The 26781-nt window shown below is 35.9% G+C and overlaps 2 protein-coding genes across 3 annotated transcripts; one reads left to right on the top strand and one right to left on the bottom strand.

Moving 5' to 3' along the window:
* Positions 1–232: 232 nt before the first annotated feature.
* Lect2 (leukocyte cell derived chemotaxin 2) lies at positions 233–6627 on the top strand. Its single transcript, XM_046468110.2, has 4 exons — positions 233–502; positions 2118–2214; positions 3716–3861; positions 6339–6627. The coding sequence occupies exons 1-4, from the start codon at positions 457–459 to the stop codon at positions 6503–6505; spliced, it is 456 nt and encodes a 151-aa protein (XP_046324066.1). The 5' UTR covers positions 233–456; the 3' UTR covers positions 6506–6627.
* A 2156-nt stretch (positions 6628–8783) lies between these two features.
* On the bottom strand, positions 8784–26449 carry LOC124109415 (F-box/LRR-repeat protein 21). Of its 2 annotated transcripts, XM_058586644.1 has the most exons (9): positions 26296–26449; positions 25903–25957; positions 24335–24399; positions 22727–22822; positions 21501–21631; positions 19954–20320; positions 15409–15531; positions 13506–13677; positions 8785–13142 (listed from the first exon to the last, which is right to left on the bottom strand). In XM_058586644.1, exons 6-9 carry the CDS (start codon positions 20317–20319, stop codon positions 12499–12501), a joined length of 1305 nt encoding a protein of 434 aa, XP_058442627.1. In that variant the 5' UTR covers position 20320; positions 21501–21631; positions 22727–22822; positions 24335–24399; positions 25903–25957; positions 26296–26449; the 3' UTR covers positions 8785–12498. The 2 variants fall into 2 exon arrangements, with proteins under 2 accessions (XP_046323983.1, XP_058442627.1); XM_046468027.2 differs by lacking the exon at positions 21501–21631 and having other exon boundaries at positions 8784–13142.
* Between the last annotated feature and the right edge of the window lie 332 nt (positions 26450–26781).

The following is a 26781-nucleotide window of genomic DNA, read 5'->3' as shown; positions in this document are numbered from 1 at the left end:
AAGAATATGTTATGAAGGGTCATACATTATTAATGATCAATTCTCTTCTGAAATATGTGCTACTCAAGAAATGAATAAAAGATCTACAGATAGTAGTAAATATGCTATTATTCACATATATATTCTCTTCCCAACCACAGCCACAAAGACCATCAATCTGCACCTAGTCTTATCATTTCCTGTTAATATTTAGTCAGTATTTCCAATAAAGCTGGCTGCTTCTTCAGATCAAAGGCTTTTATATGGTCCTACGTGTCAAATCACTATCCATGGGATATTAGAAGTTGGTTTGTTCCATTCTATTTTCTGTGTCTCACACCAAATTAAAAGAAATCGGAGAGACAGAATTATAAGACTAAAGAGGCCGAAAATATTCATTCAAACTTGAATATTCTTCAAAGAGAGCGTGGGGGCAATTCTAATTAGAGGAAGAAACATAAGGGAAGCAAAAGCCAGATGTTTTCCACAAGGGTCCTCCTTTCAGCGGCTTTGATTTCCACTGGTAAGTTGAAAGTACAATTTTTAGAACTTTGGCTAATTTTTAAAAACTTATTTCCTGGGCAGATTTAAAAGTCATTAGTAGCACAATTGCAAAAGAAACTTATGTATTAGTTACTAAAAGTGGGATAGGAAAAATATGTTTTTTGGGGGGGTTGATGATCTCTAATATTCTAGTTCTTTCTTTCTTTCTCTCTTTCTTTCTTTCTTTCTTTCTTTCTTTCTTTCTTTCTTTCTTTCTCTCTTTCTTTCTTTCTTTCTTTCTTGTTGATGTAACTTTATTTTATTTATTTATATGTGGTGCTGAGGATCAAACCCAGTGCCTTATATAGGCAAGCGCTCTGCTACTGAGCCACAACCCCAGCCCAATGTTCTGGTTCTTTAATGAAGGAAAACTACAGTGGGAGTGGAAAGACTTTCAGAAAAGCCTTTCAAACTTGATCTATGATTTAATTGGGACAAAACAGAAAATGAAAAGTTTAAGAACTGGATTTAGAAAATTCCTGATATAAAGACTGGTGTGGATTGGTACAAAAGCAATGCACCCTTAATGTTCATAGCAAGAAAGAAAAATGAACAGATTAATAATTGTCTACTATATGTCTCAATTCCAAAGGATAAATACTAGTTGCAGAAGTAATGGTATTATATATCTGGATCAGGGTGTTGATTTGAAGCTTTACCTCCAAGGTGGAAGACTTCTGATGTCCATGTTTTAAAAGTATATTAAAGAAAACACTTACTGACAATATTCTGTAGCTTCAAAGAAAAATCAATCATCAAATTTACAGGTTCTTGTTTTTGCTTCTGCTTTTGTTAGTTTCAAAGTGAAAGGCTGAGTTTGCTAACTCAGTTCTGTGAATGCTAATATTAAAAAATCAGGAAATTTAATTCAATTGGCAATTTATCAAGTGCTTACTAAGAGACAAGTTGCACTTAAAGTTTGCACAAAGTACACTGAGAAAGAAAATTCCATGTTTTTCTTCCTCATAACTTTTCATAGAGTTGCTTTTATTCCCGCTCCTCCCTCTCTTCTGACCTCCCTCTAGATGAAATTGCTTTGACATTTTAGATTATTTCTAGAATCTTCTTCTTCCATGTCCACAAATATGACAGATTTATTTAGTGTTGAATAAACTTGGCTCGTTCAAGTATGTTTTGCTCTTAATTCAAACATTTGCTTGGATTTGATTATTAGAACAAACCATAAAGCAGCATTTCAAAGTTCCTTTAGAATTTCTGAAGCTGGTTCTTTGAGCTATGTTGTTTGCTTGTTTTTACTTAACTTAAACATAGTGGTCCCCATGCCAGGTAATGAGCAAAAAAAATTTGAAAAGTACAATTTACACCATTTATTAGTGAATAATTTGAAACAAGTTATAATGATGAAGCTTATACATAAATAAACACTTTATGTGCCACATAACAGAATTCTGTGGCTACAAAAAAAGTCAGTTTTACATATGAATCAGGACACAAAATTCTGTAAGAAAGAGTCTCCCAGAAACCACAGAAAGTTAGGCAAAAAGTGTAGTGAAAAAGACTTCTTAGCATCCCTGGGAGGCCATAGGCAAATGGAGGCTGGGGATATCTAAGGCTTTCGTGGTTCTCCTTTTCAGCACTGGCTGGGCCATGGGCTAACATATGTGCAGGCAAGCATTCCAATGAGATCCGGACATGTGACAGCCACGGCTGTGGACAGTACTCTGCTCAAAGGTATGGGGTTTGAAAATACCCACCAGTCTCTAGCTACTCACCTCTTTTCTTAGTGTCCTTTCCCATGTTTCCTTGAGGGCTCATGAGTATCCCCCTTCAGGCAGTCTAAAAACCCAGAGACGTGTGTGTAACACGATGGTCTTTGGAGCAACTTCTAAGAACTCTGCTTTAAGTAAGGGTTTTGAATGGGGGAAAGATCACAAAATAAGAAAAAGAGAAGGGAATAAACACAATGTTTCCCTCTCAACCTCTCTACACATTGATTTTTCTCACCTGGCTTCCCAAGGGTGAAAATCAAACATTGTGTTTTAAAGATAAGGAACTTGAACTGAGGTACCAAAGTGTTAGTCCCATCAAATCCAGTTGGAGATGGTGAAGGTTCTGCCTGAATTCAAGCTTTTGGATTCTTTTCCACCAAGCCCATTATAACTGACTCAGGCTCTGGAATTTGAATGTTAGAGGCTGATCCCAAGCAGGCGAGAAAGTGTCTCAATCCATTCCAGACAACGAGAAACTGAGCTGTGCTGTTTGTGAACTCATGAATGTTCAATAACACATACTGCCTGGGAAGAGGTGGCACTGTCTGAGGTAATAGCCATGTGTCCAGTTGTATTTGTGATCTCCATCCTACTTGAAGCGGAACTCTCACTTTTTCAGATGCTAATTACAAAGCAACCTCAAATACCTGAGATAGGGCTAATATGGGAAATATGGGAAAATGGCCTCTGGATTGCCAAAATGAGGATTCAGTTAAAATCTTAACTTAATTCTAAAGTTTATACATACTGGACCTATACCACAACAACTTCTTGGTTCTTCACTTGGATCAATGTTACTTTACAGATAATTCTAACAATTCTGGTGAATCTAATTGCTTGGCAGTGATCTATTGAAAGGAGAGGAGCCTGGAGGGAGCAGGCATAGTGAGAACAGTGGCAAGCTCGAGCTGAGGGCTTGCTAGAGACAGACTCAAGCAACCTCACAATCTGGAATCATTTTGTGTTTGTGCTCCACACAGTTTAACAAACCCAGGAGGCATCAGTCACGGCATTAAAATACCAATAAATGATGTTTACCATGACTTGTCACTGAGAGAAAAATAAGACTAGGGTAACATGTGATATTTTTATGATAAGTTCTCATAAAAAGACAACTCTTTTCTAAATGGTCTTGAAGCGGTCAAGCCATAAAACTTATTTACATGTACTGTCTTATTTCCCTAAAATGCCATATAATAATAATAGCTAATATTTGTTTAAGACTCACCATGTATCAAGTACTATTTTAAATGCTTTAATCTTTACATCATGGTTATTATGACCTACAGGGAGAGAGGTTAAAATTTGGCTAAACAGAGTGAGGAATCCTAGAACATCCCAACATGTTTTGGCAGCTTCAATTTTAGATACCCTAGACTGGGAATAGTGGGCTGAAACCATGTTCGTGGGCAATAGTATCCTAGGGCAGCTACTCAATCTGCTGGACCTTCTTTATATCCTAGAAATCAGAGACCTCATCAGGGCGTGGATGTCCTGTGTTCTGATGGATCTACCGTGTATGCACCATTCACTGGAATGATCATGGGCCAGGAGAAACCTTACAAAAACAAAAATGCCATTAATAATGGTGTTCGGCTCTCTGGAAGAGGTAAGAGGGTGATGCACAGACCTGGGACCCCTACTGATGCTTATTTACTTAATGTAGGTTTCATACATACTAGTTTTGTACTTATTTCAAAATTACAAAACCTAGGACATAAAGGATATAACAAACCAAAACAGCTGATGCATTTCAAAAGTGTTCTAGTACCTTCCCCCAAAGCTTCTGCTTTATGCACACATTCCACCAAACTCTATAGCTCATTGAAGGGGTTTCTTTCTGTGGCTTAAGTAGTTTTGCTTTAAAAAAAATCTATTAATCATAATGGATAGAAACTTTTATTTACCAGTATTTTTAAAAGTTGACATTTCTGAAAGATTTTAATGTGAAATATTTCCAGAGGCTTTTATAAGTTCTAGGTAAAGCAGGTCTACTGGTACTCCAGACATTGGATTTGTTTTTTAATTCTTTCAAAGTATAATATACATGCAAAAAGGTGCAAAATACACAAACATACAGTTCCGTGAATTGTTGCAAACTTGTATTACATCAAGACAGAACTTGTCCAGTCTCCCCAAAACCCCTGTTAGCTATTGCTCAGTTACTGCTCCCAGAGAGGACAATTGCTACCCTGGCTTCTAGTTTTGCTATTTTAGAAGATTGTATAAATAGCTACCCTAGAGGTTGAGATAGAAGGATCCCAAGTTCAAGGCCAGCATAGATAACTTAGCAAGACATTGTTTCAAAATAAAAAATAAATAAAGGGTTGGGCTGCAGGTCAGTAGTGGAGGGCCTCTGGGTTCAATCCCCAGTACAGGGGTGGGTGGTGTGGGGAACATAGAATTAAACAGAATGCACTGTTTCCTGTGGGGTTTCTTCCATTCCACATCATACTTGTGATGATGCTCTGTTTAAATCCACGTTCACTCTTCCTCATGAGTGGCATTCCATTATGTGCATATACTTGTAGCTTCTCAGCTATTCTTTAGATGGGCATTTGGGTATTTTTCAGTTTTAGGTGATTGAGAAAATACTGCTAGGAACTTTCTTGTACCTTTTAATGAATATACATATGCATTCCTACTGCAGGTGAGATCAGAGGATATTCTCTCACCAAGGTTGTGAGGGAACCACATCTTTGAGGAGCTGTTTGGTGGCTGTCCTCTGCAGGCCCCAAATGACAGCAGAAGCAGTTGCCATAAAACTGGGTTCTCTGAAGAGGTGGCACTTAAGAGCCATAGTAGTCAGCATGGTCACCTAACAGGCAGCAGTGATGAAGCAGTAATTCAGATTCATCTGAACCTCAGAGATTTGTGGTATTGGCTCATTTATCATGGTAACACCAGAACTGAATGGATGGGCAGCCTATTGGAATCTTGCTCTTTTTGAGAAAATATCTAGATCTCATGATCAAAATTCTGACTTTAATCATCACAATAGTGGGTTACAATCTCCAGCCAGTTCCCAGACTTGAGCCAGTTCAGTCCCAGAGCCCCTTCAGTGAAAGAGAGTAATTTTGTATACTAAATCTTCCAAATGCATTGTGTATTTTATGCTGAAGCCCATCTTAATTCAGACTAGCTACATGGCCAATGCTGAATAGCCACAAGTAGCTAGTGGCTACCATATTGAATAACAAAATTCTATATAGCCTTTTTTTTTCTTCTTGGCCCATTTTGACCCAGTTGCACTTAACAGAGTAATATGTTCAAGCCTGCCTTTATTAGTGTATTTCTATTTTTCCTTGCATATCTGTAGTCTTTGCTTCATATAGACGATTTCTGAGTTACTTAACACATGAATGTTTGTATCTTACTTATGAACCCCTGGCCATTACCAATTTACACCATTCTCTCTAGTCTTGTTTCAGTGCTTCTTGGCCTGAATTCTACTCTCTGGTAATAGGAACATAATTCTTGCTTTCTTGTTGCTTCCATTTGCTTAGTGAATCTTTGTCCAGTACTTTATTTTTAGCTTTTTCTATTCTTGTTTTATTTCACACAGCATAGAATTTGGTTTTACTTTTCAAGCTAATAGGAAATGTATTAAACAGACAAGCCCATTCACACTTACAGATATGACTTATATATTTAATCTCAACACTGTCATATTGTTTTATAAATATTGCATTATACTATTTCTCTACTTGGTAGTTCTTTTGTTAAAGGTTTTTTTGATATTTAGAAGTCTATATTTTTATTCCATAACCATTTTTATTTTTGAAGTCTAATAATTTTATCAGAATATGTCTTGGAATAATACTGTTTGGGGTCAATTTCCCACTACCTCATGTTCTCCTGCTACTGTTCTTCAATACCTCAATTAGAGTTCATTTGAGTCTATTCTCCTTTTTGCATATTGTAATTTTAGTCTTTTTACAGAATTGTCATTTTCTTCTATTCCTCCCAAGTTCATTCAACTGTGTTTCTTTTTGAAAGTCATTTGTCCATTTCTGTTCTTATGTTTAAAATGTCTGACTCAAGGCTATTGAAGTCCAGATAATAATTATACTTATTTTCTTTTAGGTTTCTGTGTCAAAATTTTCTACATTAAGCCAATTAAGTACAAAGGTTCTATCAAGAAGGGAGAAAAACTGGGAACTCTTTTGCCCCTGCAGAAAGTTCATCCTGGCATACAGTCACACATACACATTGAAAACTGTGACTTAAGTGATCCTACTGCATACCTGTAAGCAGAAGACAAAGACAGATCTTCTAAATAGAAAGCCATCTTCTGAAAAACCTGGATGCATATCTTGCTTCTCAAGAAATATGTGTTCAATCAGAAACATGATAAATGCAAGAAAGAAAACAATTTTGATTTTGACTCAGTTACTTTGATGTTTGGGTATGAACTAATTTCTGGGGGGCTCTCTGATCTTTCTGTAATCTTCAGGATCTTGGGTGGTTTAGGCTTCTCCATCCTGAAGACCTAGGATAAAAAAGTGAATTCAAGCAGTTTACACTGTATTTTTTGACACCTTTGAAACTAGACTCTCTTCTGTGTGAAAAGTGAGAATGAGCCTGAAGGTCTTTCTATGGCATAAGAATGAAGGGTAGCTTATGATGCTAGCTGTGGTATATGCTTAATAAATCTTAGTTGAATAAATTGGAGGCTTCTTTTGAGTTGAGGTAATAAAGATTCTCAGCAATACCCGTAGGCGTATCAAACTTGGTACAGGGAAAGCTGCTTATACATGTAAGAAAGGATATGCAGATTCACATCCATGCTTTTCCATGCTATAAGTAACATATTTTCCAGGTAATAGACAATGGCATATTCCAGAAAGAAACATTCTAGGTGTCAGTGAAGCTGCACTTCAGAGAGTACTATACAAGAGAGATGAAAGCCTTTATCTGAAGCATCTTATGGTCAGTTGGCCTTATCGAGTCACATGCCTTATCTGTCACATCGACTTATTTACATGTTACTATGTATAATTATATTATTATATATCTATTATTCTACCTCAGTTATGTTGTGAAGTACAAAGAGGAAACAATATCATAAAATGTCCAAAGGACCAAATGTAATTCTGGCTCCGTAGAAGTAAATTAGTCAATATGAGATGTGGAATTGCATTAATCATTTTGGAAACTTTCTTCATAGATTTTTGTTAAAATTTTTTTTTTGAAATATAGAAAACTCCAGTAGAATAATTCCAGTATTACATGTAGAAATGTTAGAGGAAAAAATAATTAATTGAACCTTATCACTGGAGAAATCACTCCATTTGTGTACTAGGTCTATATGTTAGAATGTCCAAGATATCACTATTTGTCAGAGCAAAATCCAAAACAGTCCAAATGCCCTTCAACAGTGAAAGAGATTTTTTTTAAAAAACTGTGACAGCTACAGAATAAAATATAATAATCATAATAAATAACACCAATTAACAAAATAGATGAATTATAGAAATAACAATTTTGAGAAGTCAAAAAAATCACAAAGCATGATATGGTTTTTATTAAGTCAAAACAAAATCAAAACAAAATTTCTAAGAACACAGAGAGGTAGTAAATTAAAAAGGAAAGCAAAAAAATAATGAACACTAATTACCTTAGGACTAGGTATAGGAGAATCACATAGATTTTAGTTATTAACAATACTGCAGTTTTTCATTTGGGGGTAATTTCATGGGTTCTTACTACTATGAATGATATGTTATAGAGGCAACAGGACACTTCCTGTTCCTAATTGGCCAGGAAGAAGCCTAAATGATGATTCTCAGATAGCTGAGAATTTATGCTCCACAACTAGCACTTTCTTGTATTCAGTTAAATACTTTCCTCTACTGTGTTATAACATTCAAAACATCTAATATAAGACCAGTAAGTTAAGAATTTATTTCTTGCTTAAAAAGAAAAACAACGTATCCAGTAGTGTCTAATTTGATGATCTCCCTTATTTATTTCCTTGGTACTCAATAACTTTAGGTTGTTTCCAGAAATCAAATTTCTTCCAAAAGATAAAATTCGTGCTCCTATTGAAGATACCAACAAGGAAATGGCACACAGTTTTTAAAGGCAATTTTAGAAGAGCCTTTAAAATATTTGAACCATAAAATTCATAATCACTCTTCCAGATAATCAACCTTCTGAGGTAGTGAAGAGGCAAAACATTGCTGGACGTAGGTACTGCTTTTAAAACCAAGCCCACCTGGAAATAAACTGCTTCTCCAAAGTACAGCAAGAATGCCTTCTGCCCAGCATGCAAATATGTTCAGTGGAAATGCAAACTGTAGACTCAAGGATTTCTTTCTTAGGAAAAATTGGAATACAGCGCCCTCTGGTGCATTGTATCACAGTGTTTATATCCCCTTATTTTCTGATTTGGATGTCACAATGTTTATTTAACTTTAGTTAAAGTTCAAATGACAGTGGAATAGTAGTACTGAATAACTTAATTTTCTTTAGTAAAAGCGACTATAATAAATACTTCAAAAACTGGTGTCAAATACTACAGATTCATAAGGTGAATAAGATAAATTTTTATTTAAAAATGTTTTGAGTGAGCTGTACAAAATTAATTAAATAGAATAAGTGATCAATTTATTCAGTTATTTATTTTTGGCATTTAAGTAAACTTTTTATTGAAGTATAGTGTACATAGAGCAATAAGTTAATGAATTTTGATGGCCATGAATGTACCATAACCCCCAGTGAAAAATAAAACATTATCACCATCCCAGGAGCCCCTTTTTCTCTCCTCCGGTCACTTCCCATCCAAGAAAAATATCACCTTAATTCAAAAACCATATACCCACATCCTGTTTTTTGTTTCCATTTTTTCCATGTTTTTTATTGGTGCATTATAGTTGTACATAATGATGGATTTTTTGGTTACATATTCATACATGTACAAAATATAACAATATAATTTGGCCAGCATCACTCTCTTCCCTCTACCTTTCTTTTCCTTTTTCCTCTCTAGTTTCCACATATAAAACATATGCTCCTTGACCTTTTTGAGTTTGGCTTATTTCTCAACATAATATTCTCACGTTCCACCCATTTTCCTGCAAATGACATAAATTCATTTTTCTTTACGGCTGAATAAAACCCCATTGCTTATATATACATTTTTTAATCCATTCATCTGTTGATGGAAACCTAGGCTGGTTCCATAGTTTGGCTAGCTGAACTGTGCTGCTATAAACATGGGTAGGCATGTACCTAAGTGATCAGTTTATAAAGGACAGGCCTACAGAAAGAATTCTCACATCCTTTAGATGATGTTTATCATACTTTTTGGCACAAAAGCAATACAGATACACTTAAAAAATTTGCCTGCCTATTGACTCATTTCTCTGTTATTTTATACAATACCAATGAAACAAATGTCCACAAGGTAGGAAAAGAAAACGCAAAAAGAACCCCCATTCTCTCCATTTACTTTCTTGCCCACAAAATTATCCAAATGATTCTAAAATTCTCTAACAAATGCAAAGAAATATTTTTAACATGAACAAGTATGCTTACAGGACTAAATTTTTTTCAAAGACTAAAGTTTGAAATCTAATAACAAACTTATCATTTATCTAGAATTCTCTAATCTTAGATAAACAACTTTTCATAGACTTCCAAAACATATGGAATGCTTTCATTAGGTAAAGCATTAAAATTTATATTTTCTGGCCTTGTTTTGGGCTATCTTAAAATCTTTTTCTTTTCCATTTATATTCACTCAGTAAACTGGATCAATCAGGGGAATTGATATGAGTTGGTAAACTTAGATATCTCTTTTTGAGTTTTGCTCTAAGGTTCGTTAGAGTGCTTAGTTCACAAGGCTCACCAGCAGGCCCCTGAAAAGCTCCAGTTAGGGCATAACTTCTCATCACATGTGAATAAGTCAATGGTACTCCTTCTCTCTGTGCTTGACCACTCTCCTCTAATACCTCTGTTTGCTTCCTTAGCTACCATATAACCTCACCATACCTACAGTATTCTCTCAACCCTCTTCCAGTATGACATGTTAAAGCAACACAAGGTGAGACCAGAGGCTTATCGCTGCAGTATCCACCATTACTCTGATCACTAACTCCATCCTAGTCAAGACCTTCTTCCTTCTGCCTGCTTCCTTCCCTCTCTCCCTCCCTTCCTTCCATGCTAGGGGTCTCTAGTATCCAGGCAAATGCTATACCACTGAGCCACATTCCTAGTCCTAAAGCTACTTCTTTTGTGGTTCTGTTACCCTGATCAGGTTCTAAGTTTCCTATTATTGGCTGCTTCTGTACTTTCTGGAAATCTTAAGTTATAGAAAGATGATCTGTAATAATAACACTGTTTTCAAGAAATTGGTTTTATTTTTTATATTTTTGGTACCAGGAATTGAGCCCAGGATTGTTTAGCAACTGAACCATATCCCCAGCCTTTTATTTTTTATTTTGAGACAGAGTCTTCTAAGTTGCTTAGGGCCTGGCTAAACTGCTGAGGCTAGCTTTGAACTTGTGATCATTCTGCCTCAGCCTCCTGTGCCACTTACAGGCATACACCACCACATACCCAATTTGGTTTTATTTTTTAACCACTAAACTCAGTTCCACTGACACTTACTGATCAATCACTCACTAACATAGCACCCACTATCCTGAGAGAGGGGTGAATATGAGATGCCTGCCCTTTAGAGAGTTCACAGCAAGGCAGACTGTGTAATAATGATGAGAGTATAAGAAAAGTCCTAAATTAAGGAATATAAACATACTACTTTTAAAAACCACCATTTACAAACCACAAATGCATTCTAATTGCTAAATAGGCAAGAATATTTAAATTTTTATAATTAAAGATATTCAAATGTAAATATCTGGTAAACATTTAATTTTCTTTTTTTTTAAGTTTAATCAATTTCTTAGAAACTTAAAGACACTGGGGATAGAAAGCAGGGAAACAAATTTGAAAAAGAAAAGTACTTAAGTAAAGTTTATTGAGAGTCTACTATGTGCTAGCTAGTACGCCAGATGCTGGGATATAACAGTAAGGAAAAAAAAATACAGTGGTCTTACACTGATGGAGTTCCCAGTGCAATGGAATAAATGTGTAATAGTCAGACAAGTAAATGGTAAATGACACTGATAAATGCTGCTAAGAAGAACCACAGAAGTGTGAGGGCATCCCCAACCTGGACCTGACCTACAGGCATGGAGAATGGGCCAAGTGTTAAGGAAGGCTTCTGTGAGGAAGTAACATTAAAGAAAGATCTGGGGGAGCAGAGGGTAAGCCAGGTGGACAGAAGATGTGCAGACATCTTGTGCCTGGAGGACAGAGGACAGTTAAAGGAACTGAGAAAATGGCAGAAGGATCAGGGGCAGCATGGTGGGAGATAAGACAAAAGAAGTGGGGAGGAGGCACATGGTGTAGGTCATTTTAAGGCTACATCTTCATCCTAAAGACAATGAAGAGTTTTAACTGTGCTGTTAATTAAATTATGAGATCACTTATGCAAAAGAGCTGGCATAATCCCAGATCCATAACAGAAGGCCAGGCTGATTCTCCTTCTAACACATCCTCCAAAACTCACTTCTTTATCTGTGAAATGTACTTAATCAACTAACTATCGCAATGTCTTTTTTCTTTTCATAGTATCATTATAAAAGGCATCAGAATTATTTAATTTTAATCTAATGCCAATTATCTTCCAAGTTAATATAAAGTAGAATTTAAATTAGAAGTTGTTTACTGACTCACAAGATGATCTTACAGAGTGCTAAAATTTTTATAAATATAATAAATTAAACTTCTGTATTTATATTTTGATTTTACTCTAATTTTTCATACTAAATATTTTGTAAAATGTATTAGTACCAAGAGGAACCAGATACAATTAAAGCAATATGAAGTGTAAAGTAAAAGGCATAACTGAAAAGATACAAGTTTAACATTATATATTTACTTAGTAAGCTAAAATATGCCTTCAAGGAAGGGGGAAGAATCTATTCAGTTTTTAGCCCTAGCCTATCAACAAGCTAATCTATAGTGTCTATGCTCTGTTGACAAAGATTTCTGGTTACTGACATTTCTTATACTTTTTCACATGATTCTGCAGCAATCCAATAAGACAGTTTGCAAACAATAAAATATTTAACCTAAAATATTTAGGCTACGCATCTTAAAGTTTACATTTGCATAGACAGAAAGCAGCTAATCTTATTGATTATTTAAAATGTTCAGAATCTTTGGTAGTTGGTCACCAGATAGGCATCACATCAGGGAACCACACTCTCCCCAGGTATTTTGAGACTTCAGTATGAACGTCATCGAGGCTATAATTGTCATCAGGGATCAGAACTTCCTCCATGATAGAGAGCTGGGTTAGTCTTCTCCCACAGAGTCTGACAAACTCAACGAATGCACTGCAGCTAACTTCACACTCACTGAGGCCCAAAGCTGTTAAATTTTTACAGTGTTGGGCAATACAGATAAGCTCATTATCAAGAGGCTGAAGACCATTAGCACACACCACTAACTCAATTAGTCGTGGGCAGTTAAGACCTATCTGTCCTAGAATAGCTTTGCTTACTGAACGACCAAAATAAAGGTGAGTAACTGGGGTTTCTTCTTTGAAGAACGGCTCAAATTCTTCTTCATATAAAAAGAAGTACATAACAACATTAACTCCAGGGGAGTGTTTAATAAGTGCATCCCAACTGTGCTTTTTAATAGGATGAAATTCAATCTGTCCAGGGTTTTCACTTACAACATCAATTCGAAGATGCTCAAGGTTAACATGAGTCTCGCTCGAAAGTGCCAGGAGAAGTTCATCACTTAGAATGTAATAATTCAGCGCCAGCTCTTTAAGGCCTTGACAATGGTCAGCTACACAAAGGATTCCTGTGGAAAATGGGGAAAAATTCTTAAGAACAAATAATCATATTGATACTAACATAATGCTTTGTAAACTTAAATTTGATAGCATTTACTATTTGCTACACAACAGATACCTAACGATTTCCGAGATGGTTGCCAAGAAACAGGATTATACATATAATACAGTCTATATTCATGTGTTTGAATATATAATGTAATTAAAATATTCTCAGGATAAGCAATTTAAACTATATCCAGCTTACTGATTGACTTATTTGAATAAAATTAATGAGTTAGGTTTCATAAGCCTATAATTTTCAATAAGAAATTATACTGTTATCATTACTATGATAAAACATAATTTTATTTATAAAAAATATAAACTACCATCAGATGAAACATGAGGACAGCTACTCATTTTTAGGAGTCTTAGAGTATCACTGTTATTGGCAACAAGAATCTTCAATGAAGGATCATCCACTGGTGTGTCTTCGATTTTGATTGATGATAATGATTTTGAATTGACAAACACAACTGTAAGTGCTGAGACAAAATGAGCCTGGCAGGGCATAAGAAAAAATTTATGAAAACATTATTTAAAAGTCTACAGCTTCAAATCAAATAATTCATTAAAGCTATGTCAACAAATGCAAACAATCACATATTACTATTATTCACAGTACCATTAACTAGTAGAAGAAATTTTCATTATAACAAAATGTATATTTATATTTTCATAATTAGCAAATGAAATGGTGAGAAAGGGAGAAATTTCAAAAATTTCATAGAACAGGCTTTGCTGTTGTTATTTTCAACCTTAAGAATTTGGTGTTCAATATTAAAAAGATACAATTATATTAATTTCCTAGAGTAGGAGTTATCAAATTATGGACCACTAAATTCAGCCCACAGTCTTTCTATGATTTGTGACTTAAGAATAGTTTTTATGTTTTTAAAAGATTGAAAAAATTATTTTGTAATGTGAAAACTACATGAAACTCAGATTTCAGTGTCCATGGATAAAGTCTGCCTGGCACGCAGTCCTGCTCCTTCATTATGTACGGTCTGTGTTGGCCTTACACTGCCATACCGGAGCTGAGTGTCTGAGGCAGAACTATATGGCCCTCAAAGCCTGAAATATTTATTCTTTGGACCTTTTCAACCCCTGCCCTAAAGAAATAGAAATTTTATGTTTTCTACACTTCCATATTTCAAGACCTAAAATAGTATGTGACATATAATAGATGGTCAATAAACAGTTGTTAAGAAAATGAATGGTTAGATGGATGACACACTCTTCACTGACACGGTCTTCCTAACAAATTATTTAAACAAAGTAATTCCAAACCTTTAAATGTCTTAAAGATTTATAAATTAAATTTTATTTATAGTTTTCAAAATGAAAACAATTCCACAAGGTTTCAGATGCACTGTTTTCTGGTAAAGATAGAAAGTTTGGAACTCAAATTCAGGCATGATCACTTTTCCTTTTTTAAAATCAATTTGCAACATTAATAGAACCTACTAATGATTTTATTGTTCCTATTAGGTTGACCAAACTGGTTGAAAATGCAAATTCATTTATAAGCAAACACTGATTATAAATTGGTTCACACAAATTTTCAGAGGGAGCTGGGCGAGGCCTCTACTAGATTTTATGGTGTCAAATTATTTTTAGAGAAATATAAACATACCACTATTTTTTAAGAAATATGAGGTTCATTTTTCCCTTAATCAACTCCTAATTAGCTACTTTAGTCTAAAAGGCTGTTTAGAGTCCATATATCACTATAACAACAATGTATTTGTTTAGCACTTTTATGCTTAGTAAAATGCTGCAATTTTATCTTATTTTTCCTTAGTTTGCCAGCAAAAAGCACCCAGATATCATGGAGATCCTCAACCTTGACAGCAGTCACAAAACTCACTTTAAACTGAAGTTTAATTTTTGGTGTCTGCTCTGGTGACTGCATCAGCTCACCTAGAAGCTGGCCCTGGAAGCTGATGTGCAACAGCAGCTTTTGAAGAAGCATTTCAGACTAATCTGATTCTATAGATCATAAACAAGGAAATACCTATGCAGAACCAATAAGTTTTCATCTGATTATTTCTATTATTCTATTATCCCAATGCCAAATTCCCCATTTTTTCAGGGTTTCTGAATAGGGTATCCTGTGTATCTTTTAGAAGTAGGATGTGGTCTGTCTTTAGGTAAAGAATTATTTTTCACTGAGTTTGGCAATATTTCAGAATTTTAGTATGTATCCACAAAAAAACACAATATCCTTACCTTCGACACATTCATAAAACTTGGCTTAGCTGTTGAAATCAGTCCCAAGGTCTGGATAGAACAATTTACCAGCTGAGAAAGTATATCACAGGCAGCTTCTGCTGACTCAGTACTACTATCAACCTACAAAAAAATTTTAAAATCTGAATTTCCTAAATTTCAGAGTTACTGGAAATATATTTAATAAAATTCAACTGTACAATTTTATTTATCCATTTAATCAATACAGATGAATACTTCTTTATACAAAATGTCTCAGATTAAAAAGTAAGAAACAGATGCAATGACAAATCAACTTGCCAACTAGTTCATATTTTCAAATCTTTTATAATTACCTGAATTTCAATAATAGCATCCAAATGAAGAAACTGAGGTTTAAGTTAGTCAGTTATAATCCAAGTGCTATATTTCAATCTACTCAGTAGCTAGAGAAAAACTTGAAAATTTTTGAGATTAAAATTTCTGCAAAACTCAAAGTACTTCCAGAGAAGGATCTAGATATACAAAATGGGTGTTGGTTGTTAACAGGTAGAAGAAAAGATCAGATTAGAAGAAGGTGATTTTCCAGTTGCTCCATGGTTCTGGAGTTAAGCAGCCAGAGTACTACTTCTCAGGAGGTGGGCGACAAAGGGAATTCACTGAAATTCAATATGAGACAGTAAGAGAATGATAGAAACATAGAAATTCATGTGCTTTGCACAAAGGACAAGAAAAATCACTTAGGAGCCAGGCCAGTGGCACCAGTTCACCACTGAAAGAACGAGGACACAGGCAGAGCGACAAAGAAACACAGTGAACAAATTAGGTGTGGGAAAACCAACAGAATGGAGAAGTGGTCTGAACTCAGCTAAACCAGAGCTGCACAGTGTGTGTGTTTAAAAAGTACTCCATGTTTCTGGACTGGCGAGTGGAGAGCTGAGGCAGGGAGCCATCCTGAGGCAGGCAAGCTAGGCTTGCTGCTATGGGAGCTCAGAAGACCATAAGAAATACTGCCATGCTGCTGTGGGGCCTAGATGATGCCTGGAGGGGCACAACTGAAATGGGCACAGAGAGGATTGTGCTCAAGGCAATTCAGGGTGGGGATACTGAGGGAGTGTGGCTCACTTTCGCTTTGTGTCTGGCAGCTCACATGACCAGCTGGGGAGAATCCAGAAGCTGGAGAGGCAGGTACAGTTATATAATCTGATCCAGGAAAAACCACCTTGCAAGACCTGTGGAGGGTTAGTCATCCTGCCCTGTGAGTGGAGTTCTTTGGAGGCCCCTGAGATTCAGAAGCCCAGCAGAGATCAGCATCTGCCCAGCTCCAGGTTGTGTGGATCCAATTTCTCTGTAGTAGATACCACCTGACAAAATTCCAAAGGTATGGTCAGAGCCAATCTCCAAACCCACCACTGGAAATTCTCATTTAGAACTGTCCTGATTTTTTGTTTTGCTTTGATTTTTAAATTTATTTGGTTGTTTTTGCTTTTGCTTTTTTTTTCTTGTTACCCTTTCTCCTCCATTTAATAGCTAATCTCTTGTTCACTATTTTGCTTCTTTTAGTTATTCTTTACTCTTCTGTTATAGCTGTCACTTGCTGCCCCTCTCCTCCTCTGTTCACTTTCTGAATATTTTAAACTTTCTATTGCCTTCATACTCATTTTCTTTTCTCTTAATGAACTGCAATTTTGTCATCTTTTAGAACTAGTTTATATTTAGTTTATGTAATTGCTGTCCTCACCATTCACATCATTGCAGGTATTAGTCCTGTGGATGGCCAGTTGACACCTGCTGTTTACTTTAATGCTAGATCTAGTTTATGACTACTTATTGTTAACTGCTGACCCTGTTATTCCTATTTTTGTGGTAATTGTTGTTGTAGATGTCATAGTAGGCAACAGACATTTATTTTAATGCTGTATAACATTTCCTGCTGTCTTTTTTGTTTCACGCCTTTCTGGGAAGTGATTGAGATACAACTGAGTTCAGGGGGTGGAGACTCTGCTACTGAACTATATCCACAATCCAGCCAAGTGACAGTGTATCTTGCTTCACATATAATCTAAGTCCACTCAGGATTCAATGATACTTTAACACATAGAAGAGGAGAGACAACAACCCACAATTAACAACCAGGTACCAAGCAGGAATGGACAGAGGGTAGCCCTCAGATTTCACTATTGGACATATGTTCCTACAGTAAAACCAGAGAAGTTTCAAAATGATGACTGAGAGGAATCCACTCTCCAAGAGTGACTTAAATCAGCAGTTCAGTAGAGGCAAAGTGAGAGGCACTGGCAGTTGAAATTAACCCATGGAATACACTGAGCCTATGTGTTGAAGCTAAGATATACCAACAACCCAGGACTTATTCCAAAAGAGATAACTACATACTAAAGGATCCTCTCATAAAAAAGAAGGAGGAATCCATCTTAACAGATGTGCAAGTCTAAGACCTCTAAAAAATGTAAGGAAATAGGCACACAAGGCTTCCTCCAAATTATAATCCCCCAACAAAGGAATCCATACATACTAAAGGGGATAAACTCCAAAAAAAATTACAAAAATTGATTATTAAAATGATTAATGAACAAAAGAAGACCTAAGGAATGAATTAAGAGAGCAAACACAATAGTAGAAAATCCATTTCAATAAAGAGAAAAAGATTTGAAATGAAACCAAACAGAAATCCCGGAAATGAAAAAAAACACAATAAATCCACAGAACTTCAGGCCTCAGAGAAAGGGTATGTGAACTTGAATACTTAGTATCCAGTAAGAAAAAAAGAACATAGTCAGAATACATAAGAACTGGGGCTAAGGCTGTATATTGTCTAGCATATGTGAGGCCCTGGGTTTGATGCTTAGCAACACATAAAAATAAATAAATCAAATAAGGCACATCTACAACTGTCCATTTACAACTCTAAAAGAAATTTTTTAAAAAAATAATATACAAGAACTCTGGAAAAACATTAAAAGACTTAAGAGTCATTGAGATTGGGAAGAAGGCATGGAGATACAGGCTAATGGCATTTAGAACATTTTCAATGAAATTACAGCAGAAAATTCTCCAAATATTAGGAATAAGATAGACGTCCATATATGAGGCAAATAGATCCTCAAATAGATTTAAAAAAAAAAAACACCTCCAAGGCACATCAAAATGCCTAACAGAGAATAAGTATAAAATATTAAAGTCACAGGAGGAAAATGTTAAGTCACACATGCAGAGGTAAACAATAAGGCTCATTTCTGCCTTCTCAGCTCATACTCTCAAATCCAGGAGGGCTTGGAATGAGGTAATCCAAGCTCTGAAAGAAAACAATTACCAATCATTATTATTATATCCAGGAAAGCAATCATTCATAATTTAAGAATAAAAACTTTTCACAATAAGGATAAATTAAAATAATTCATAACCACTATGCCAGCACAACAGAAATTACTTTAAACTATACTCAAAAAAACTCAAAAACAAACCCCAGAGCCCTCAAATGGATGAAGCTTGCTAGTAATTAAGCAAATGAAAATTAAGACCAAATTAAATATGTGAATCAATGAAAGTAACAGAAAATAATAAACATCTTTTCACAATAACTCTGAATGTAAACAGTCTCAAAAAAAGAAATATGAACGGCCAACAAATATATGAAAAAAAAAAAACGTTCAACATCCTTTGCAATTAGGGAAATGCTAATCAAAACTATACTGAGATTTCATCTCAGTCCAGTTAGAAAGGCAGACATCAAGAGTACAAAGAGCAATAATTGCTGGCGAGGAGGTGGGGAAAAGGTACACTTTGTTGGAAGCAATGCATATTAGTACAACCACTTTGAAAAGCAGCATCGAGATTCCTCAAAGTACTAGGAATAGAACCACTCAGGTATCCCATTCCTTGGTATTTATCCAGAAGATCTAAACAGTATAGTGATACATGTACACCAATGTTTATAGCAGCACATTTCACAATAGCCAGGTTATGGAATTAGCCTAGGTGCCTGTAAAGAAGAATGAAATTTTATTTTAAAGTAAATGGATAGAAATGGAGAACATGTTGAGTGAAATATACACACTTAGAAAGTCAAGATTCAAATGTTTTCTTTCATATGCAATAGATAGAGAAGATAAAAAAGGAAAAAAAAAGGAGGGGGTAATCTCACAAAAATAGAAGACCAACAGAATAGAGGGAAGAAACTGAGATGGAGAGAGAAGGATGGACATGGGGAAGAACTAGAAAACAAAATCTACCATTTATGTTATATCCATGTCATGTACGACTATACCATAATGAATTCTGCATTTCTCTATTTTTTTATAACACACTAATTAAAATAACAATAGTAGTAATGGATGGGTAGAGCAAGCTGACGGGAGAGGGAAGAGAAGAGCGGAAGGGAAGGTACTTGGGAATGAGATTGATCAAATTATGTTATATGCATGTACAAATAAGGCAAAATGATTCCCACTATTATATGTAATTATAAATCAGCAAAAAATGAAATACGCAAACAAAAAGCTAACACAGCATATAAGCCAATTTTTCTATAATGCTTATTTTTCTTACCTTAAAACTGACATACTGAAGATGTACAGCATGCTTTTTAATGATCTGCTGAATGAGATCAGGATGAGTAGACCTAAAATATGAAGTAGCTGATTGGTTCAATTCAAATTCAAACTTCCTCCAAAGGTCAGGAATATGAAACACCTCATTCCATCTCCTACACACTGAAGATGCTCGGGCCCGATCTATTAAAGGAAGATACTGAAAAATTCGTAATACCACATGGTGAGGCAGACTCCCCCAGTCGAGAACAACAGTGGACACTTGAGTCTGTTTTAGAGAAGAGCAGAACCCAAGTTTGGGCTGTTTCACTGCTGGTGAAGACTGGACAATTTTATTCACAACAGAGAAATTGTTCCTCTTCATTCTGTAAACATTAGAAAATGTTAAGTGTTTGATGTTTTTCACATTTCTATCAACTATTTGCAATTTAATTGTACAGAATCATATTATAAAATGAAAATACTAACACAATTTTAGTAATAATATTCCACTTTCATGCATTGATAAATGCTGCTTTGCCCTAGGGATAGAGATAAATAAGTGTAAATTTATTCTCAAAGCTATGATCACATGGGGAAAAGCATTGATAAAGTATATGACTGAAGTTGGAACAAGACACAATGGAAGAAAAGAGAATGGACTTTGACTGAGTTTGCATGTGGGAGAAGTGGTTGAGGAAGCTTCCAAGAGAAAACATCTAAGGAAGCAGCATATATCTCAGGTTTTGTTTCTGTTTTTGTTTTTTTCCTGGTCAATTACTGTATCATACTACTCCTATAAAGGAGGAAGCATCACACTGCAATTTTGCTAAGAACTCCTGAGAGGTCTGGAAGACAGGACAACATAATTGAAAGTGTAAGTCTAGATAAGTCTCAGCTATGCCACTCACTAATCAGTAATCTTGTCAGAGATAATTACTTGAAGCCTCAGTTTTCTCAGCTGCAAAACAAGGATTACAGCAATACCCAGCTAATAAAATTGTTGTGAGGATTAAAGCACTTAGTGTGGCAGCAAACAGTAAGTGCTCAAATAAGTATTGCAGTCTGTATTGCTATATTAAAATTCCATTTTTCTGAACTATTTTTATTTCTATGTCAAAGTACAATTCTAACAAAAAGTCAAATAGTCTACAATAATTTTCAGATGACAGCTGGGACACACAAGCTCTAGGAAAGATGCATACAGCAGGGCCAGAGTCTTTGTGTAAGTAATACATCGGATCCTCTTCAGTCAAAGATAAACAGCAAGTGAGCAAGTGTTCTTCACTCCCCACAAAAAGAAATGCTGGATCTCTAGGTATTAGCCAGCTTGGGATGCAACTAAGTTATAACAAATTTGAAGTTCAGATATATCTAAATATATATGGTCATTTTCTACATATACTTTACCTGAGAATCTCAAGTATACAATTATTTACAAGGCAAAATAATGGTAAGGGTGGTTTTGAACTGCATTTAATTCTAGTTAACTATTTAATCATTTCTTTTACCCTTCAAAGTTAGAACTCTATATATAGAAGATTCAATTTCATAATTGAAACATACCTTTAAATCTAATGAAATAGTTATTTAATGTGTAAATATATCTGTCTTGTGAGTCACTCTGTCTGATATGAAACATTTCTTAACCACAACATAGAGTTGGATCCCAGAAGCAGGATTGACCTATAAAGTCACTAAACAAAATGAAGTTATCTTTAGGGTTTGGAAAACCAAAACGAGAAACAAAAATAGTTGCAAAGCTATATCCCAAGCATCAGAAAAGCTACTATATATATTTTAGTTTGACTAAACTAGTTACATGCACAACTTTGAAACTAGCAATTCAATGTAAAATACATGAAACTGCTGACTATCAATAGTTCAAAGCAAATGTTACTAATCTACTCTTTAATGCTAGTTATCTATAATAGTAATGTAAAGGTATAGAAGCTGGATTCTAAATTCAGATGCTGAGAACACTCATTAACATTTTGCTTGTACTGTTTCATTTGGCAACCTACAGAATACATAGTTAAAATTTCACTAAATTATTACCAAAGAAAAGTTGCCCCTAATAGAATCCTGTACCAGAAAATCAGTGAAGCCAAACATAAAACAAAGACTTCACCCAAAGGCAGGTTAGAAAACCACTTTGTAATTCTCTAAACAGGATTGTGTTATATATTTAAATATAATTTATGTAACATGGATGGTTAAAATTATTGGATAAAAATCACTAAATTAGCTGGGCATGGGTAGCCAAAAACTATAATTTCAGTGGCTCAAAAGGCTGAGGCAGGAGGATTTTGAGTTCAAAGCCAGCCTTAGTAGCAACTTAGTGAGGCACTTAGCAACTCAGTGAGACCCTGTCCCTAAACAAAATACTTTAAAAATGGCTGGGGATGTGGTCAGTGGTTAAATGCCCCTGGGTTCAATCTCCAGTACCAAAAAAAAAAAAAAAATCACTAAATTACCAATTTAATGATAGAAGAATCACCATAAACTATTAAAGGATATGATAGTAATACCAATAATTTAGTAAAATTAACATTTTGATTTCATTTTCCTTGTTGCATTAATTTTCATCCAAAAATTATAAGCTTCATAAAAACAAATTTATAGCTATGTGCATCAATAAAATATATTTTAGAATGCAGAACAAATTGATCTTATTACCTTGAAAACCCTGGTATAAAAATTCTAGCCTATACATGTAGAATCATTTAACAGAAGATCATTTCTTTTTAAAGCTAAAGAAATACGTTGTTTCTTTTTTGAGACTTTCTTACCTAAAGAAGGCTTCCAAATTACGGCTGACTCTGAACCAATAAAGTGAGGTACCTGCTGTTGCAGAGAACTCACCAATATCCATTTGACTTCACTTCCTGTCTTGACAAAATACAAAAAAAAAAAAAAACACACACACATTCATCAGAATATATAAGTCAATATCCAATAATTTTTATGCTTAGGTTATTTATATACATTTGTGTACATGGTAGAATTCTGTTAGGAAACTATTAATTCCAAAACTATCTTTGACCATTAAAAAATAGCCTGGTTAATGGAAATATTGCAATACTTGCCAAAAATTACACTTTAAGCTCTACTAAGGCTATGGATCAAGCAGTCAAAGAGCTCTGAAGATTCACATTCTAATTAATATCTATGCAGAGACACTACAAAAAGTTTAAGGTAGTTCACGACAATATTTGTTTATTGATTATGTAAATATTTCAGTTCCAGTTTTCAGCAGCATGTTACAATAATGAAATAGGCAGACATATAACTTTTATTACTTTATCATTCCCATATAAATACATTTTTGTCTCCTATTAATGGAACATATGCTTCTGAATTTTTTTCAATGTTTCAGTTATATTGAAAGATGTGGTATTGATTCATTAATACTCTTGAGCCTGACCAATTTCAGGCAAACTGACTGTCAGAGTTAGGATCAAAGTCTATAAAAACTGAAATTAAGAACAGGTCTCTCCCAAGATAAAACCTATGGCCTTGGTATCGAGGATAAATGCTGTCTAGTAAAATAAACTAATGTCTCTTACTTTTGTAAACCAAACTCAACTACGTAGAGGAGATAGATGAAGCAATCTTATTGATACACTAAAGAGTGGTAAATCTCTACTTTCTACCACCCTTCATTTCTCAATTTGTCTCTGAATTCTACTCCCAAAGTAGAGCTTTGAAGGATAGACAGGGAGAATGAACTTGGGCTCAATATTTACAATCTGATGTCCCCACTGCCATCTGTTCTACCATTAGCCAAACCACTCTTTACCAACAATGGCAAGGTGGCTCCTCCTCCTTAACATTCTATGGAGAAGGGTGAAAGGAATTATCAGACACACTTCCAGAGAAACACGACAAATAGGAGCAAGACAAGTCCAATGACGTGTATACCCTGGAACAGATGACATTTAGTGAAGAAACTTTTCTACTGACTCAAAAATATGGCTAATTCCTGTGTCTGTAGAACATTATTTTTATTTTTTTTAAAATTTATGAATATATAATACTAAAACCTTTTATGGGGTTCACTGTAATATTTTAACACATATTAAACATGTACTGAACAAGTCAGGGTAATAAGCATTTCTATTTCCTTATTATTTCTTTGTGTTTGGAGTCTTTGAGCTCCTCTCTCTAGTTCTCCTTAAAATGTAACATGTTATTGTGAACTACAGTTACCCACTGTGCTATGAAACACTAGAACTTGTTCCTTCTATCTTACCTGTTATCTAACCCTCCTTCCCAACCCCTCCTGGCCTCTTGCTTTGGATCCTCTACAAGTTTCTAATAAATCTCCCACAGAGATCTGAGGGCAACATTATCAAAGTCAGATTAGATGGGAGACTAATTGAATGTCCAGAGCCAACCTGGCAGCAGCAATCGAAGCAGAAGCAACTGTCTTCAGAACCATCATCAGCCTCTTCTCAATAGCCTAAAAGAATTCAAAAAAGGTACTTCAAAAAGTCTCAAGTTTTCAATTATCATAACAATAAAAATAATATGTAAATACTGCAGATAACAGCATAACAATTAAAAACTATCCCCAAAGTCAAAGACAAATTCGTTAGAAACAGCAAGATGAAAATGAACACAAATAATTATCAAGCCAGGTGTAACAGTTCTTGCCTGTAATCCCAGCTACTGTGGATGCTGAGACAAAAAGATCCTGAGTTTGAGGCCAGCCTGGGCAATATAGTGAAGACCTATCTCAAAATAAAAAATTAAAAGACCTGGGGGTATAACAGTGATAAAATGCCCCTGGGACCCATCACCATACCTAGAGAGAAGAAATAATTATCAAATGTCCTTTATTTAATCTACTTTCTAAAGTGGCATGCTAAGAAATCAGACTGCTACCAGAAGACAAAACAAAATTTACTGGTGAAGTTATCAAAAAGGTTTATGTTCTTTGTGGACCACATGGCCTCTAAGTTCCCTTCTAAGTCTAAAAGCCACAATTAAAAAATATTAAAAGTATTAGTGAGACCCTGTCTCCAATTAAGAAATATAAAGGGCTGGGGGTGTGGTTCAGTAGTTAAGAACCCTGAGTTCAATCTCCAGTACAAAAGTAACAATAATAAATAAAATAAAATGAAATTATTATCTGGTTTCAAAGAGACAAAAGTTAAAAAGCACTGATGATGTCAAACAACTCTTTCACAAAGCAGTAATTGCCTTATTGACTAGTAATTTTCTACACTTGCAAGATTGTGGTATCTTAATATATATTTCCTTAAAAATAAATGTTGTTATTTTAGAATAAAGTTCTAAAGTAAAATAGTTTATTCTTAAATAAATCACATGAAGACTGAAGTTTGCAAAAATATAATTGGATTGAAACAACTTGTGAGATGCAAGGAGAGGGCTGCAAATAACTTGAAGTGGGCAATCTGTTAAAAATCCCTGAATGGGGGCACTGAGACAGCTACGCCCTGCTCCACTGTCTTCCCAACCTCTGCTCCCTGACTCTGGAAGAGAAATGGCAGTGAGGACACCCAGCCAGGCCGTCTGGTCTGCGGGGAGGTTTTCTGAAATGGGTCAGAGACCCCCCATAGTACCAAGGACACCACGGGCTCTACCCATTAATGCAAGTGATTCCATAAGTGACTTTGCAACATTTTTCTGAGAGACAATAATCAGAATTTATGCTTCAATTTCGTATTTTGGGGAAAATTTCTTAAGAGGCATGACAAAAATCAGCAAACCTTAAAGCACATAGATTCTTTCAACTCACAGAAAGGGCCAGAGTCTACTTTTCTTTGAGGCAAATAAAAACTTTCTCACACTATAGTCCAATGAACTGCAATACTGCAAGAAGTCGTGCACGTGCAACCTCTTGAAAAACTCATGCATTTTTCAGCGACTGCATATATTCAAACAACAACGCATGCAGGCTTGAGAGAGGAGGTGAAGATGAAATCCTTTTCAGTCTTACCTTCCAAACAGTAAACATGTGACCGAATCAGGCGGCCTGGGTCAAGTGCCTAGCACTGCATTAAAAAAAAAAAAAAAAGATTATATATATATTATATATATGATGAAAACAACAACCTGAGGGCCGTACACGCGCAAACCACCCGAGCCCGAGGCGAAATCAAAGCCTCGGTTTTCCCTGAGCCGGCCCGGTTCCGCGGGCGGTAGGGTAGCTGCAGGGGGAAGTCCAGCAAACCCAGACCTGCCTGACGTAGGCACCGACGCGAGGCCACGCCTCTCGCACCCCTCAGGAAGTGCTCGGACCCTGTCGCGGGCGCCTCCTTCCCCGAGTCGCCACCGCCCGCGGCATCTCCGGGGCCGGCCCCTCCCAAAGCCTCGCAGAAGAAAATGCTACCTTTAAACGTATAACGAGGGCGTTATACTGCGCCTCCTAGATTCCCGCCGTAGCAACAGCGCGAGCCCAGGTAGCAGCGCCGGGAGAGCGTGGGCGTGGCTAAGCCCTCAGGCTACAAGGCCTCGGACTAGTCTCCGGGCTCCGGACCTCTAGGCGCGGCGAGCGCCCCACAGTCCCGCCCCGCGCCCCGCCCCCTTCTCATCGCTCCGCCCCAAGAGCCCCCCAGACCACTGCGCACGCGTCTAGTTAGCGCCTCAGGGAAGGCATGGACTTGGGAAGGTGTGGACTTTCCTGCTCTCGCTTTTCTTCGTCGGTTGTTGTTATTTGAAGGTTTGCTGAGGTTCCAGGACACGCCAAAGGTGACTAGCCGGGAGTTTCCTGAGTCTTCAGATAAATTTTTGGGACCACTTATCAGGACAAATAGATGTCTGTTCTCTCCAGAAAGAAGTGACCCATTGCATTGTCTCGAACTTAGACTGACCAAAA

Source organism: Marmota monax, unplaced genomic scaffold, assembly GCF_021218885.2.
Source record: "Marmota monax isolate L192 unplaced genomic scaffold, Marmota_monax_Labrador192_F-V1.1 WCK01_AAM20220418_F8-fsc00196, whole genome shotgun sequence".
NCBI classification, from domain to species: domain Eukaryota; kingdom Metazoa; phylum Chordata; class Mammalia; order Rodentia; family Sciuridae; genus Marmota; species Marmota monax.
This window is presented reverse-complemented; position numbering and strand designations above follow the sequence as displayed.